General features: G+C 50.5%; 1 protein-coding gene across 1 annotated transcript; it reads right to left on the bottom strand.

The window, feature by feature from the left end:
• Positions 1–2,999: 2,999 nt before the first annotated feature.
• LOC120688665 lies at positions 3,000–7,724 on the bottom strand. The gene is made up of 2 exons (XM_039971060.1): positions 7,541–7,724; positions 3,000–6,865 (listed from the first exon to the last, which is right to left on the bottom strand). Exon 2 carries the CDS (start codon positions 4,506–4,508, stop codon positions 3,000–3,002), a length of 1,509 nt encoding a protein of 502 aa, XP_039826994.1. The 5' UTR covers positions 4,509–6,865; positions 7,541–7,724.
• Positions 7,725–14,123: the final 6,399 nt, after the last annotated feature.

The following is a 14,123-nucleotide window of genomic DNA, read 5'->3' on the forward strand; positions in this document are numbered from 1 at the left end:
CGGAGTGCGTCTTCTCTTTCCCAAGTTGCTTCTGCTTCCGAATGTCTGCTCCACTGAACTCGACAAATTCTAACTGTTGAGTTGCGGGTTCTTCTCGTCACAGTGTCCAAATTTTTCACTGGTACCTCTTGATATCTGAGATCATCTTGCAGGTCGATTGTTTCTGGGGCCACTTGTTCTTCTGGTACTCGCAGGCACTTTCTGAGTTGGGACACATGGAATACATCGTGTACATCTGACATCTCTGCTGGCAACTGAAGCTTATAGGCTACCGCTCCCACTTTCTTGATAATTGGGAAAGATCCAATGTAACGTGGAGCCAACTTTCCTCGTACCTGGAATCTGCGTGTGCCGCGAATTGGGGAAACTTTAAGGTACACATAGTCTCCAACTTCGAAGCTGAGAGTACGTCTTCTTTTATCGGCATAACTTTTCTGGCGGGATTGAGCTGCCTTTAGATTCTCTCTGATTTCTGCTATCTTGTCTTCTGCTTCTTTAATAAAATCTGGGCCCTCAATAATGCGGTCACCGACTTCGGTCCACATGAGAGGTGTGCGACACTTCCTCCCGTAGAGGGCTTCAAACGGCGACATTTTTAAGCTTGACTGGTAGCTGTTGTTGTAAGAGAACTCTGCATATGGCAAACTGTCTTCCCAATTTTTACCGTAAGTAAGAACACAGGCTCTTAGCATGTCTTCAAGGATCTGATTAACTCTTTCGGTCTGGCCATCCGTCTGAGGATGATAGGCTGAACTGAAGTCCAACTTTGTACCAAGTGCTTCATGTAACCTGCTCCAGAATCTCGAAGTGAACTGGGTGCCTCTATCTGACACAATCCTCTTAGGTACTCCATGCAACTTCACAATACGCTCAATATATAATTTGGCTAATCTATCACCTCCATAAGTGGTACGCACTGGGATGAAGTGTGCTACTTTAGTAAGTCGGTAACAATAACCCAAACTGAGTCATGACCGCTCTGGGTTCTTGGTAGACCGGTGATAAAATCCATACTAACTTCATCCCACTTCCATACTGGGATCAGCAACGGCTGGAGTAATCCACTGGGCTTCTGATGCTCTGCCTTAACCCTGTTGCACACATCACAATGAGCGACAAATCGAGCGATACCCCCCTTCATACCATTCCACCAATACTTCTCCTTAAGGTCCAGGTACATTTTCGTAGTGCCGGGGTGAATGGAATAAGCTGAGTTATGGGCTTCATCCAAGATGGTCCTGCGGAAATGACCTTTCTTAGGCACACATAATCTCTTCTTGAACCACAAGACTCCATCTTTATCTACTCTGAAATATGGGGCTTTGCCTTCACTGTTGCGACCTTTAATCCATACCAATCTTTTATCCTCCATCTGAGCTTCCTTTATCTGGTCATCTAGGACGGGATTGACACTAAGGTTATAGTTGCAAGAGCGGCGTACAACCCTTAGGTTCAACTTCCTCATTTCTTCACTCAGCTCTAGGGCTTGTGTGACTAAGTGATGGCAATATGCTTTACGACTGAGCGCATCAGCCACCACATTGGCCTTTCCAGGGTGGTAATGAATTTCCAAATCATAGTCTTTGATCAACTCCAACCATCTTCTCTACCTAAGGTTGAGATCCGACTGGGTGAAAATGTACTTCAGACTCTTGTGATCCGTGTAGATTTCACACTTGTTTTCAATCAGATAATGTCTCCAAATCTTGAGAGAATGCACCACTGCGGCTAACTCCAAGTCATGGGTGGGGTAGTTCTGCTCATGTGTTCTCAACTGTCTTGAGGCATAAGCTACAACTCTTCCTTCTTGCATAAGCACACAACCCAATCCTTGTCGGGATGCATCGCAATAAACGACAAAGCTCTTCTGATTATCTGGCAAGACTAGCACTGGGGCAGAAGTTAGTCGCCTCTTCAACTCTTGAAAACTTCTCTCGCAAGCTTCAGACCAAACAAACTTTGTGTCCTTCCGGAGCAACTCGGTCATAGGCCGGGCTATCTTAGAGAAACCTTCGATAAATCTCCGATAATAGCCGGCTAATCCCAAGAAACTCCTGATCTCCGAGGCTGAGGTTGGTTGCTTCCATTCTGATACTGCATTGACCTTTTCTAGGGTCCACTTCAACACCTTCAGCTGTTAAGACATGACCCAGAAAACTGACTCTTTGCAACCAGAATTCACACTTACTAAACTTGGCATACAACTGATGTTTTCTGAGCTTTCCCAGCACAATTCTGAGATGTTGTCCATGCTCCTCAGCACTCTTAGAGTAGACCAGTATGTCATCTATGAATACCACGACAAACCGATCTAACTCTTCCATAAACACCTTATTCATGAGGGTCATGAAAAAGGCCGGGGCATTAGTCAGACCAAAAGGCATCACTGTGAACTCATACTGGCCATAACGGGTCCTGAAGGCTGTCTTAGATATGTCCTCTTGTCGCACTCTGAGCTGATGATAACCTGACCTCAGATCTATCTTGGAGAAGAACTTATCTCCCTTCAGCTGATCAAACAGGTCATCAATCCGAGGCAGAGGGTACTTGTTCTTGATGGTGACTGCGTTCAGGTCGCGGTAGTCCACACAAAGTCTCATGCTTCCATCTTTCTTCTTCACAAAGAGCACTGGGGCTCCCCACGGAGAAGCAGCGGGTCTAATAAATCCCTTTTGTTGAAGCTCTTCAAGCTGCTTCTTCAACTCGGCAAGCTCTGGGGCTGCTAACCGATAAGCATTCTTTGCTATAGGATTGGTTCCAGGGACTAAGTCAATAGTGAACTCAACATCTCTTTCTGGAGGCATACCGGGTAATTCATCTGGAAACACATCTGCGAACTCCCGAACCACTGGCACATCTTCTGGGGATTCTGCTTGGATGTGGTTCACCATGGAGTCTGACAGGCTAGGCTGGATTTGGCATGTGACTGTTAACCCTTGGCGGTTGGTGACTGTCACCGCTCTCTCAGCACAGGCTATGTTTCCGCGGTGCTTGGTGAGCTAATCCATACCGAGTATGACATCTATCCCTTTGGAAGCAAGGACTACTAGGTCGGCAAGGAATACTACCCCACTTAGGTTTATAGGGATATCTAAGACACCTAAGTGGCAAGGTATATGGCCTCCAGGCGAACGTGTTATTAGCGGCCTCTTAAGGGCTATAGTAGGTATGTCATGCTTTTCTACAAAGTGGGAGGATATAAAGGAATGAGACGCTCCAGAATCAAAAAGCACTGAGGCTAGAGCTGATTGGACCAGAAACTCACCGAGAATCACTCCTGGTGCATCCTCTGCTTCTTCAGCGTTCACATGATTCACTTTTGCCTTGCCGAAGGACTGTTGCTGGCTCTTAGCTGGTGTTGCACGGTTGGCTCCAGTCGGCTGCTTTGGTCCTTGAACAGAGTTGGAGAAAACAGAAGGGGCGGGCTGATTGAGATACGGACAGTTGGCCTTGTAGTGTCCGGCTTCGCGGCAGTGGAAACAGGTCTTCGCATCGGTCACTTGACTTCCACCAGACGGTTGGTTACGGAGGGTATTCTGGGTCTTCATAACAGGAGCCGATTGGGCTGGCTTCTGGAAAGAACCGGGGTGCGTTTTGGATGAAAAGGCACCCTGGCTCCTCGGGCCTGAGTGAGCCGGATACTGAGTCCTCTGAAACTTCTCCAACTGCTGGGGTTTCTTGCTTTCAAACCGACGTTTGCGCTCACTGAGCTCTGCCTTCCTGTTTCTCTCAGTGGTGATGGCCCTGTTGACCATAGCATTAAAGTCACTGTGGGTGGTGACTTCAACCAAGGTCCTGATTTCAGGGTTAAGCCCACCAAGAAAAGCTTCTTGCTTCTTCTCGTCATCATTGATATCTTCTGGGGCATAACGAGATAGCTCTGTGAACTTATGAAGATACTCTGTCACAGTCATACCACCTTGACGAAGCTTTCTGAACTCATCCCTCTTGAGCTTCATAACACTGCTGGGAATGTGATGTTCTCTGAAGATCTTGACAAAGTCAGCCCATACCATCTCATTAGTGTTTTCATTTATTTCCCGGTAACTCTGCCACCAAGCAAGGGCTGGTCCCTTTAACTGCTGTACTGCGAGCAAAACCTTGTCTCTATCATCTGCATGGACCACTTCAAGCTTCATTTCAATTTCTCGCAGCCAATCATCTGCCTCAATAGGGTTATCAGATCCTCCAAACTTAGGTGGCTGCAAGCGGTTGAAATCTGCAATTCTGCTGCCATTGCCATTATGATGCATTGCAGGTCTATTGTTGCCAAGATTGCCTTGAGCTTGAGCTGTGAGAGTGGTCACAAGAACTTGAAGGAGTTGGTTCTGCTGCTGTAATATGGCTGCCAGATCAATGGGTGCTGGGGCACGGGGAGGTAGCAGCGGTAGTTGTTCATTTTCTGGTGCTTCAGGGGCTACATTCAGAGGGGCTTGGTTTCTCGGGTTGACCTCGTCACCGTCTTCCTGAGCATGGAGTCCCTGGACTCGGCTCGAACGACGAGACATCTACGGTCAAGGAGGGCAAGATTAGGTGACTCCCCTAGTATAATGCTGGGTATATTTGTATAATAGCACACAACACAAACGAATCATTCAAGCACCACACAAGCATTCATTCAAACAAGCAGGGATACATGACACGACAGATTACAATAACGCGGCTCGACTTTTAAGGGTCGGCCGGGACGACTCGACTACTGAACCCTACAACACGGTCTTCGGGGTCACTGTTTCCGGGATCTCGGGGAGATGCGGGAGGCGTGGGTGGCACTGATTCAGAAATCCTCCTGCGTGGTTGGGACGAGGAACATAGCGGAATTCCCTCTAGGATTGGCAGCTCCGCGGCAGTCCTGGGATGGCGTTCCTTGCGCTTGGCACGGTCCACTAGGTAGACACCCCTAAGGAGCTGACTGTGGCGATCTGCCTGCTCCCTAAGGTTCTCTTCGGCCATGGCAAGGCGGCTTTCAGCTTCGGCTGCTCGGGCTTCTGCCTGGGCTACGGCCAGTTTAGCCCTACGCTAACGGGACTCCGCTTCCTCAGCACGCTGGATTAAATCTCTCACATGCTGATGCAGTTGGTCGCACAAATCGTCGAGGCTAAGCAAATAGCCAGACATAGCGACAACTGTGGGGTTCTTCTCTGTCCCTGCGGGGCTCTCCAGGTTGCGGATCCTCGCCGCCCAAGCAGGACGGCTACGGTCCAGTGGTGGAAAGTACTTCATGGGGGTGGAACCCAAGTGCCATTCAAACATCTGGCACAGGTACCGCAGCGCCTTGCGAGCTGCAAGTTGAATGGTGTCACGGCATACGGGCTCCAGTGGCTGGTGATGCTCCAGGGTTGCATCTCCAAGTACTTATCACTGGCACCAATATGGATAGTGACCTCACAACTTTCGGTGCCATGCTCCACGAACTCGCGACCCACGTACTCCGGTCGTTCCGGAATACCAAGTCGCACCGTGGCAGCATAAAGCACCCTGGGGAATCCATCTTCGTTGATGCAGTAGGTGGTGGTCCAGTCATCCGCCATCTGATTTTCAAGGGTAGGGTTAGCATAACAAGGATAAAGTTTAAAGAGTAATATATTTTCAAGGATTGACCATCCTAGGGCTCCTACGGTCATCGTTTACTACCGGTTCGCGTCCTACAGCCAAGCATGGCTCTGATACCACCTGAAGCGCCCCGACCCGAAGATCAAGGCTAAACCATGTATTAATTACCGAATAAGGTCTCCGGCATAATACATGTTACATCAAGTGGAGTCCAGAGTCATACAGAGCTTTATTTAACACGTTCATGAGGAGTAAAGTGACAACACAAAGCTACACAGAACAACCATAGGATAACAACTAGCATAGCGACATGTAGGACTAGCTCTTCATCCATCACGGCTCCACTCGATCAGCTTGGGTGTGGACACGATCTACTCGTAGTCTTCTGGCACAAAGTCAGGATCCTCTGGAGAAAAATCAACAGGGGTGAGTACAAAAGTACTCAGCAAGTCCCACCTCACCCTTACGGGGAGGGAGTTACAGATTAATATGCCAAGGTCCATTAATCAACCAGAATAAATAACAAATGTAGTATTAAAGGTAACCCAACCAGTCATCCATCTCATAGGCTAGGTGGCTCAACTAGTTGAGATGTCCACACCATAACCTGTCCAAACCGAGGACACGGACCATTCGAATGGATTGTACACTCTGCAGAGGTTGTACGCTTTACCCACACGCACTTCACCGTCCAGAGACGGCTCCGTCATAGCCGACACCCAGCCGTGACTCAACCCCGACTAGTCGCCCACAAATCCCCGGGTCTTGACCAATCCAGGTCTCACCCCAAACATAACCACCACAGACGACTACCAGGTTAGCCAGTGGGATTAGGCTAAGGCTTGCCCATACAAACTCATGTGGTCGTACTGAAAGTAGGTTAGGTGAGATGGCACCACAACACACGGTCCTTAAGGTTCATCAGGGCAGCCGCAACCATAACCATCCAAACCCGAGATGTCACCACGACAGAGCTCGGTCGCATGTCTACCACCACGGTAGCGCATGCACCAACACATCCCGTACTGCCCTGATCTCATTATCAACCCAGTTTCATCATTTAACAAGATCTGATAACATGCAGGTCTGGCAGTAAATCAACATGCAACATGGCTCCATTCAGTGGTTTCTCTCAGTCTCTCAGTGTTTCATCTCATGTCATCCCTATGTCTATCAAGTTTTATTTAACCTCACTTAGGATCAATCATGGTCAACGTAAAGGATCGATGAGACTTGCATTCGCTTTCGTACGCGTCGGTGGCGGCGGTCTCCTGATCTCCTGGTTCCTCCGGATTCTCCTCCGGAATCGGTTCTATTTCGTCGTCACGTGAAAACAAACATACATACCAGACAAATATTCATCAATATAATACACAAATATAGTTGCATTAAATAGAGTTTGATTTTAGATGAATTTAGGAAGAAGAATCAATGGAATCGGAGTTGGCATGAGTGAGATATTGTAGTTGAAATATTGGATGTTTAATTAATCCTGAAAATGACTTAACATAAATAGAAGGAGCTTCACGTGATTGGCTGAGGTGTTTTGGTGCTCTGCGTGTGCTATTGGGCCGCTGGATTGGCTGGTCCAAATCAATTGATTAGCCCAAGGTCAGGTGGAGGATAAGGCTGATGAGTGGCTTATCACTTGGGCTTACGGTGGACATCTGCCACGGTCCAGAACGGAAGGGGCTCGAGGGGGAGAACAGACGAGAGAGCTCATTCCTCTCCTCCGCTCGCCATGGGAGCTACTGGAGTTCAAAATCCATACGGGAGAGGGGAGTGGGTGACTGGGGAGAGAGGGGAAAGGCTCCTCGGACCACAGGGAGAGTGTCTTGAGCGGTGATTTGGGTCGAGGTGACGGCGGGCGGCAGCTGCGTCCGGCATGGCGGCCATGGCTGGCTGGAGCTCGGGGTGAGCATGGTGGAGGGAGGGAGAAGCCAAGAGGGCGGTGTCGGGAGGTAGCTGGAGGTCTCGGCTTGCTCACCTGCTACTCGAATCGACGGGTGCGGGCCTCGGCGAGGAGATCGATGGGTGGTTTGTCCTCTGTACGAAAATAGGGGAAAACGAAATTGGAGCGAGGAGGAAGACGAGCTCGGCTCGGGCTGTGTGCTGCAACGGCAGTGGCTGGGAGTTGTGCGGACGCAACGGCGAGGCTCAGCTCGATTTATAGGCAGCAAAGGCGGTTCGCACGGCAAAAATCTCGGCGGTGTACTGTGCTCGACCACCACCGCACAGCGCGTCCACGGCTTCCGATGCTCGGCAGGACGACGCGACCCATGGTGAGGCACCCTTCCGGCGTTGATTGCGGCGAGTGTCTGGTCCTCGAATCGGACGCGCGCACGCGGGCTTGCCGGAGTTGCTGCTCACCGCGTCGTGGTGTCGTTTCAGGTCTTCTTAGTCCGGCGGCGTGGTGTCCAAGTCTGGCATTGTGACGTTTCTCTGGACAGGTCAACTTGCTCGACGAGGCGTGTCGACGGACGACAACAACTCGACTGGCACAACAGCTGAGGTGGTTGGCCTCGCCGTCGTGATGCGAGTGATGGTGGGTAGGTGCTACTACCCGTGGACTGAGAGTTATGGTGACGTACGGCGAGGTCGAGAGGCGTCCATGGGAAGAGACTTGGCAAGCTTGCTTCCCGCATGGTGTGCTTTAGCTACTGGAAAGGGTCATGCGTGCATTGCTTCTGGAGAGAGGAAGAAGACAGCTTTACTTGTGCAGGGAGGGAAGCGCGTGGGTTGGTTTGCTTTTGAGGCTGCACGTGCAGATATTTAAGAAAGGAATGGGCCCTTTTGTAAGTGTTTGTATTAGGACTTGGGCTATGAGAGTGCTCAGTAAAGATAATGAATTAGCTTATTGGCTAGTGGGAGAGAGTACACTTGTAAGCGAGGGCAAAGAAAATGATTTGCCTACTCACGTTTTTTACTAATGTCATGCATGTAAAATCATATTGTTGTTTGTTGTAGTTAAATTAATTAGATGATTGCGAAATAAAATAAGTTTTTATTTAGTGGCGAAAAATAGGATGTTACACTCCCTCGATCCGCCGTGCTGCTGCCAGAGCTACGCGGCAGGGGTCGGCACAAGGAGGGGAGGGGAGGGGATGACCGGAGCCCGAGATCCGCTCGCCGCACCGGAGCCGGCTGGACGCGGCTACTCCCGCCTCGCCGTTGGAAGTCGCGGCCCTGCCTTCAATCTGCCTCGCACGTGCGGGAAGCCGTCGTGCCCCCGCACGCGCGCGGGCCGCCCCGCCGCGGCCGCTCCGCTCCGCTGCGCCGACATGGGGAGGGGGCGAGAGAGGGCTGCGCGCCGCGGTCACCAGCGGCGGCCTCGCAACCTCTGTGCGGGTGGTGGTAAGGGGGTGGCGGGGGCCGGGGCGGACAACGCTCGGGAGCGCGGCCGCCGGGTGCGGCGCCGGAGGCAGGGGTGGGAGCGGCGGCGCCACGATCGGGATCGAGAGAGAGAAGGGGGAGAGGGCGGGACGTGCGAGGGGAAGGCTCGGAGACGGGACAAAGAGCCGAGTAAATATCTGAGCTGATTGGAATCTCGGGTTTGTTCGGGTGTTCGGGTACCGGGCTCCTAAACCCGATTTACCCGAAATAATTTCGGGTACCCGAAGTAGTGTTCGGGTTTATCGGATTCGGGTTTTTCGGTTTCGGGTTTGGATTTATCAGGTTCGGACTTCGGGTATCGGGTAATCTGACCAGCCATACTCCTAGAGGTTCCTCAGCCATTAATGGCTCTAAAATCTAGCTACTCCCTCCGTCCACTAAAATTTGTAATTGTAAGACCGAAGAGGGTACCAATGAAACATGGCAAATTACCATAATACCCCTATAAATTGATTTGACATGTTCATAATCATTGCACAGAACTTTGCATTGCAGCTGGTTTCGGAGGGAGGTATTACACGTGTCAGTATCCAAATTGGCACATGTTTTGGCCAGAACACTGTGGAACATACCAAAATGGTCTGCGGTCTCTGTTTTTTTTGTTCGAGAGACATCCGCGAGGAAGGGCAGTGGCCAGCGTGAGGAGGGCACGTGGCCTTGTTCGGCAATGCTAGAATTCTAGCACGCATACATTCCGAAAAAAGAATCTCGCATGCATGAAACACTAAATGAAGTCTATTTGCAAAACCTTTTTAGGGATGGTTGTAACTTTTCGCGACGAATCTAATGACGGTAATTATATTCTTCAGGGTCACTAGCGCGGGGGTTTTGAAGTTGGTTTTGTAAACTGACTTTGTTTGACACCATAATTAATGGTCAAAGTTTGTACCACTAGTGCTACAATCCTTCCCAAACCAAACAAGGCCATGGTCTTGTGTGGGTCCCACTTGATATGATAGCTTGTGTAGGACCTACTACTGCTATAGTTGTAAAAAAAATTGGACAAATTTGAACTCTACCATTGCAAATTTTACTGGACGGAGTACTCATTTACCAAGGGGATGATTGGATGGGTGGTTGCAAGCTGGGCAGGTTCCCGAGATGCGAGCTGCACTTGATTACATGACTGAACCAGCAACGGGGCCTGGCTCGTGGGATGCAGAATCAGTGCCGCAGCCTGGCTCCGCGGATACGCTCGAAACGAGCGTTTCCAGCGAGCCTGGCTGGCGCGAGAGCACATGCCGTTCGGCTCAGTGGTGCAGAGAAGTACACAGAGCAAGCCAAACAATCAATTTCTGTACAGATCTTGGCCACGCACAAACAGGTAACCAATCAGCTACTCACCAAGCCTGGCTAAGGCGTTCTCCAACGGCACCCCGTATCCCTGCCCCCACCTTGCGTAGGGGGGCTTTGGGGGGGGGGGGGGAGCGAGCCTTCCAACGGCTCCCCCACAGCTCCCCCTATATACAGGGGGAGTTGAAACTCCTCCTATATATAGGGTGAGTTTCAACTCTTACTATATCTCTAATCACACCGTTTCTTCGCGATATTAATCTCGTTTGAGCCTCGTAACACGATGATAATGCGTATTATGACAGTACAAATATTGTATGATTTTTTTAAATTCAAAAACATTAAATAAATAGTTAGTTAATGAGTGATAGTATATAGGGGGAATAGATATGAGGGGAATGGTTGGAGAGAAGAGTTATAGGGGAGGAATTTTTGGAGGGAGGTAGTAAAATATAGTAAATAGTACGTTTGGGGGGAGTTGGATGGGGGGAATGGTTGGAGAAAGCCTAATGGGGGCTTGGTTGGCCGGTACGAGCTAGGCTAGGTTGGACCAGCAAACCAATCAAACCCTAAGTTTTCAGACTGGATATACTCAGCACACTAGCTCTATACAAGCTGAGTCGCTGACCAACTCGCGCCACACGTAGATTGCAAACCTACAAGCCATGAGTTAGGAGATCGGTCTCTAATTACACCGTTTCTTCGCGATATTAATCTCGTTTGAGCCTCGTAACACGATGATAATGCGTATTATGACAGTACAAATATTGTATGATTTTTTTAAATTCAAAACGTAAATAAATAGTTAGTTAATGAGTGATAGTATATAGGGGGAATAGATATGAGGGGAATGGTTGGAGAGAATGAGTTATAGGGGGAGGAATCTTTTGGAGGGAGGTAGTAAAATATAGTAAATAGTACGTTTGGGGGGAGTTGGATGGGGGGAATGGTTGGAGAAAGCCTAATGGGGGCTTGGTTGGCCGGTACGAGCTAGGCTAGGTTGGACCAGCAAACCAATCAAACCCTAAGTTTTTCAGACTGGATATACTCAGCACACTAGCTCTATACAAGCTGAGTCGCTGACCAACTCGCGCCACACGTAGATTGCAAACCTACAAGCCATGAGTTAGGAGATCACTTGAGAATCATTGAAACCATCCTAAGTTTCATAAACGGCGGACGAACAACCGATCAAAGATTTGCCTACGGAGCTATTTTATTATTATGGCATTATATAGATTTTCAACAGCTTTCGCGCTAGTTGCTCAATCCGTTGCTTGTTTGGAGAGAGAGTACAATTATGGTGTAATGTAGAGTGTGTAAGCAATCATAGGCGACTCTCGAGAGAGCTGTCTGCTTCACACGGCCATGCTCCATTGCTTACTCCTAGAGCGGTATCTTTTGAAAAAGAACTAAGCAGGTGTCAAGTTAATTGGTCTGAGAGCCAAGCCAGCTTTCAAGTAGTAAAAAGCAGGCATTAAAGACTAAGCTACATGTTGTTATCCTACTAAGATAATTTTATACATAATATAAATGTTTCTTAGACTATTTTTGAAGTTTTTTAGATTTATTAGGTTTAAAATATATTTCTACTTGCACCATACCAATAAGATTCCCATGACTAACACGTGTTTAGTAAATTAACTTTTTTATAGAAACATTCCAAGTATTTATTAGAGCATAAAACCATTTGCCATGTTCCACACTTCCACTCATTATGGCAGATGTGATGTTAAATACGGTTCTATTTCCACTCATTACGATGTGATGTCAAATACGGTTCTATATTATTGCATTGAAATACAATAGATAAGCCTTTCTGTGTAAACTGTTTGTAAGCAGTTCGTTTGACACCAACTGATGTGAAGCCTGGTGGCTAGAAAAATGGTATCTACATTGGTTTATCTTTCATGCCTTAGTTCGTCACTTGATGGCATCTCCTCTTCTTGTTTCTCTCGGTTTCGCCCCACGGAAAATCATAATACCTCATTTCACTTTCACATGAATTTTCACGCAATAAATCTAAAAAAACTACATGTAGGTGAAACTTTCCTGTCGGAAATTGTCACATAAACTTGACGGGCGGGAGTAGTTTTGTACGCACACTTTGAAATTCGGAACAAACCAAATTAAATCGCAAGGCATACGCCGGGCCGAATCCATTCCTCGGCCCAGTCTCCTTTGCCTCCGCTCCGCGCAGCCCGCCAAGCGCCTCCCGCTCCGCAGCCCAGCCAACCCATGGTCCATCACAGAAGAACCGCAGAGGCCAGGCCACCGTCCAACCAGTGCGTGCCGCGGCCGTCGCCTCCAACTCCCCGAGCCATAGCGTGCGTGAGCGTGACGCCGACACGAGAGCATGCATGAAACACCAGGCGGGGAGGCGACGGTGGCGGAGGCGGAGGCGGAGGCCCGCTTCGAGCTGATGGTGACGTGTGCATCTACCCGGCCGGCGGCCGGCGGCCGGCGACGACGGGTGGCCGTGCATCCGCGTGCCCGCCCGACGGCCCGAGTGGATTTGGTTTGACGAATACGAATCCGATCCCGCGCGGATCCAGCCGCCCGCCTTCTTCCTTCCATCCATGCCATGGGGGGACCTGCACCAGCGTGCTGCGTGCACTGTGCACCGGACCGCGACCCAGCACAAAGGCAGAAAGCGAGGGCGCGAAAGCGCCCACGACGGCACGACCCCGCCGGCGTCAACGCCGCTGCTGCTCCGCCAGTCCGCCTGCGCCGCGGCCACAGTACCAGCACCACCACCCGTCCCGGCCCAACGCGTGGAGCAGAGCTAGATGCCCTGTAGGCCGTCGAGCACCTGTACCCACTACCCACCCACAGGGCACAGGACTAGAGAGCGTACTGCTGTGTACGCGATGCCACGGCACGTCGCCGGCCGGGCTGGGCTACGCGGCGCCACCACGTTCACGAGCGAGCGTGCCTACCACTAGGAGCTCTTCGCGCTCCACTGACTAATCGCTCGCGTCGCAGACGACACGTGGAAGCGCGCGTTGCGTTCCAAGCACGGCCGCGGCCGCTCGAGCACAGAGCAGCGCGTCCCGTCCCGGCTGGCTCCTCGTCGGCGCCGCGGTGGCGCGCGCGCGCGCGCCTCGCGCCTTGCACACGGCCGCGCTCGCGGCCATTATATATGCAGGGGTGCGCGCGCACCACGGCCACCATGGGCCTATCGCCACAACCTACCAATGGCGGATCGGCCGCTCCGTTTCGCTTTCGGCCTTTTCTCCGGCGAGCGCACTGGCACAGGAGGCGGCATAGCGGAAAGCGAGAGATCATTTTGGCAGGCTATGTACACGAGCTGGCCCCGGCCCTTTTCTCCAGCGAGCCAGCGACGCCGCTCCTCGCGGTGGAGAGGTCGATGATGGTGGAGCTGGAGGCGGGACGTGTGCGGCTGGCGTGTTCCGGGGCACGTCTGATGGTCCTGTTTGCCCCGGGGCAGCTTCAGCTCCACTGCACACTAGTACTCCACTCGACACTCAACCGACGGCATGATGATTTGCAGAAATTGGCAAGCTGCCATCCAAGGCTGATTTGCTATTTTAGGGGCAGATCTTCCTAACGACCGAGCAGGAGTGCTTGGATTGGATTGGCTGTCACCACTGGGCGCAGAGTCGAATGGTATCAAATCAATGGACCTCCAAAAGGGTGCATTGCATGCAGCATGCCCTATGGACGCGGTGCTTGGCTGCTTGCAGAAGAAAGTAAGTGTTTTACTAGTGATCAAATGATCAGTAATCGGCTCTTGGTAAATGAGGCGTCGAAAAATACCAGAAGAAAATACCTAGAGTGACTAAAATTCCCCCGAGCTCTTCCACATTCGAAAAGTCGAAAAGCTGTTTGCTGACCTCCAAGCTCTGATCCCAGCGCAAACT

Source organism: Panicum virgatum, chromosome 9N (assembly GCF_016808335.1).
Source record: "Panicum virgatum strain AP13 chromosome 9N, P.virgatum_v5, whole genome shotgun sequence".
In the NCBI taxonomy this organism is placed as follows: domain Eukaryota; kingdom Viridiplantae; phylum Streptophyta; class Magnoliopsida; order Poales; family Poaceae; genus Panicum; species Panicum virgatum.

What these genes read in the sequence shown, in the direction of transcription:
- LOC120688665 (XM_039971060.1), bottom strand. Translation starts at nt 4,508, where the DNA reads ATGTCTCGTCGTTCGAGCCGAGTCCAGGGACTCCATGCTCAGGAAGAC.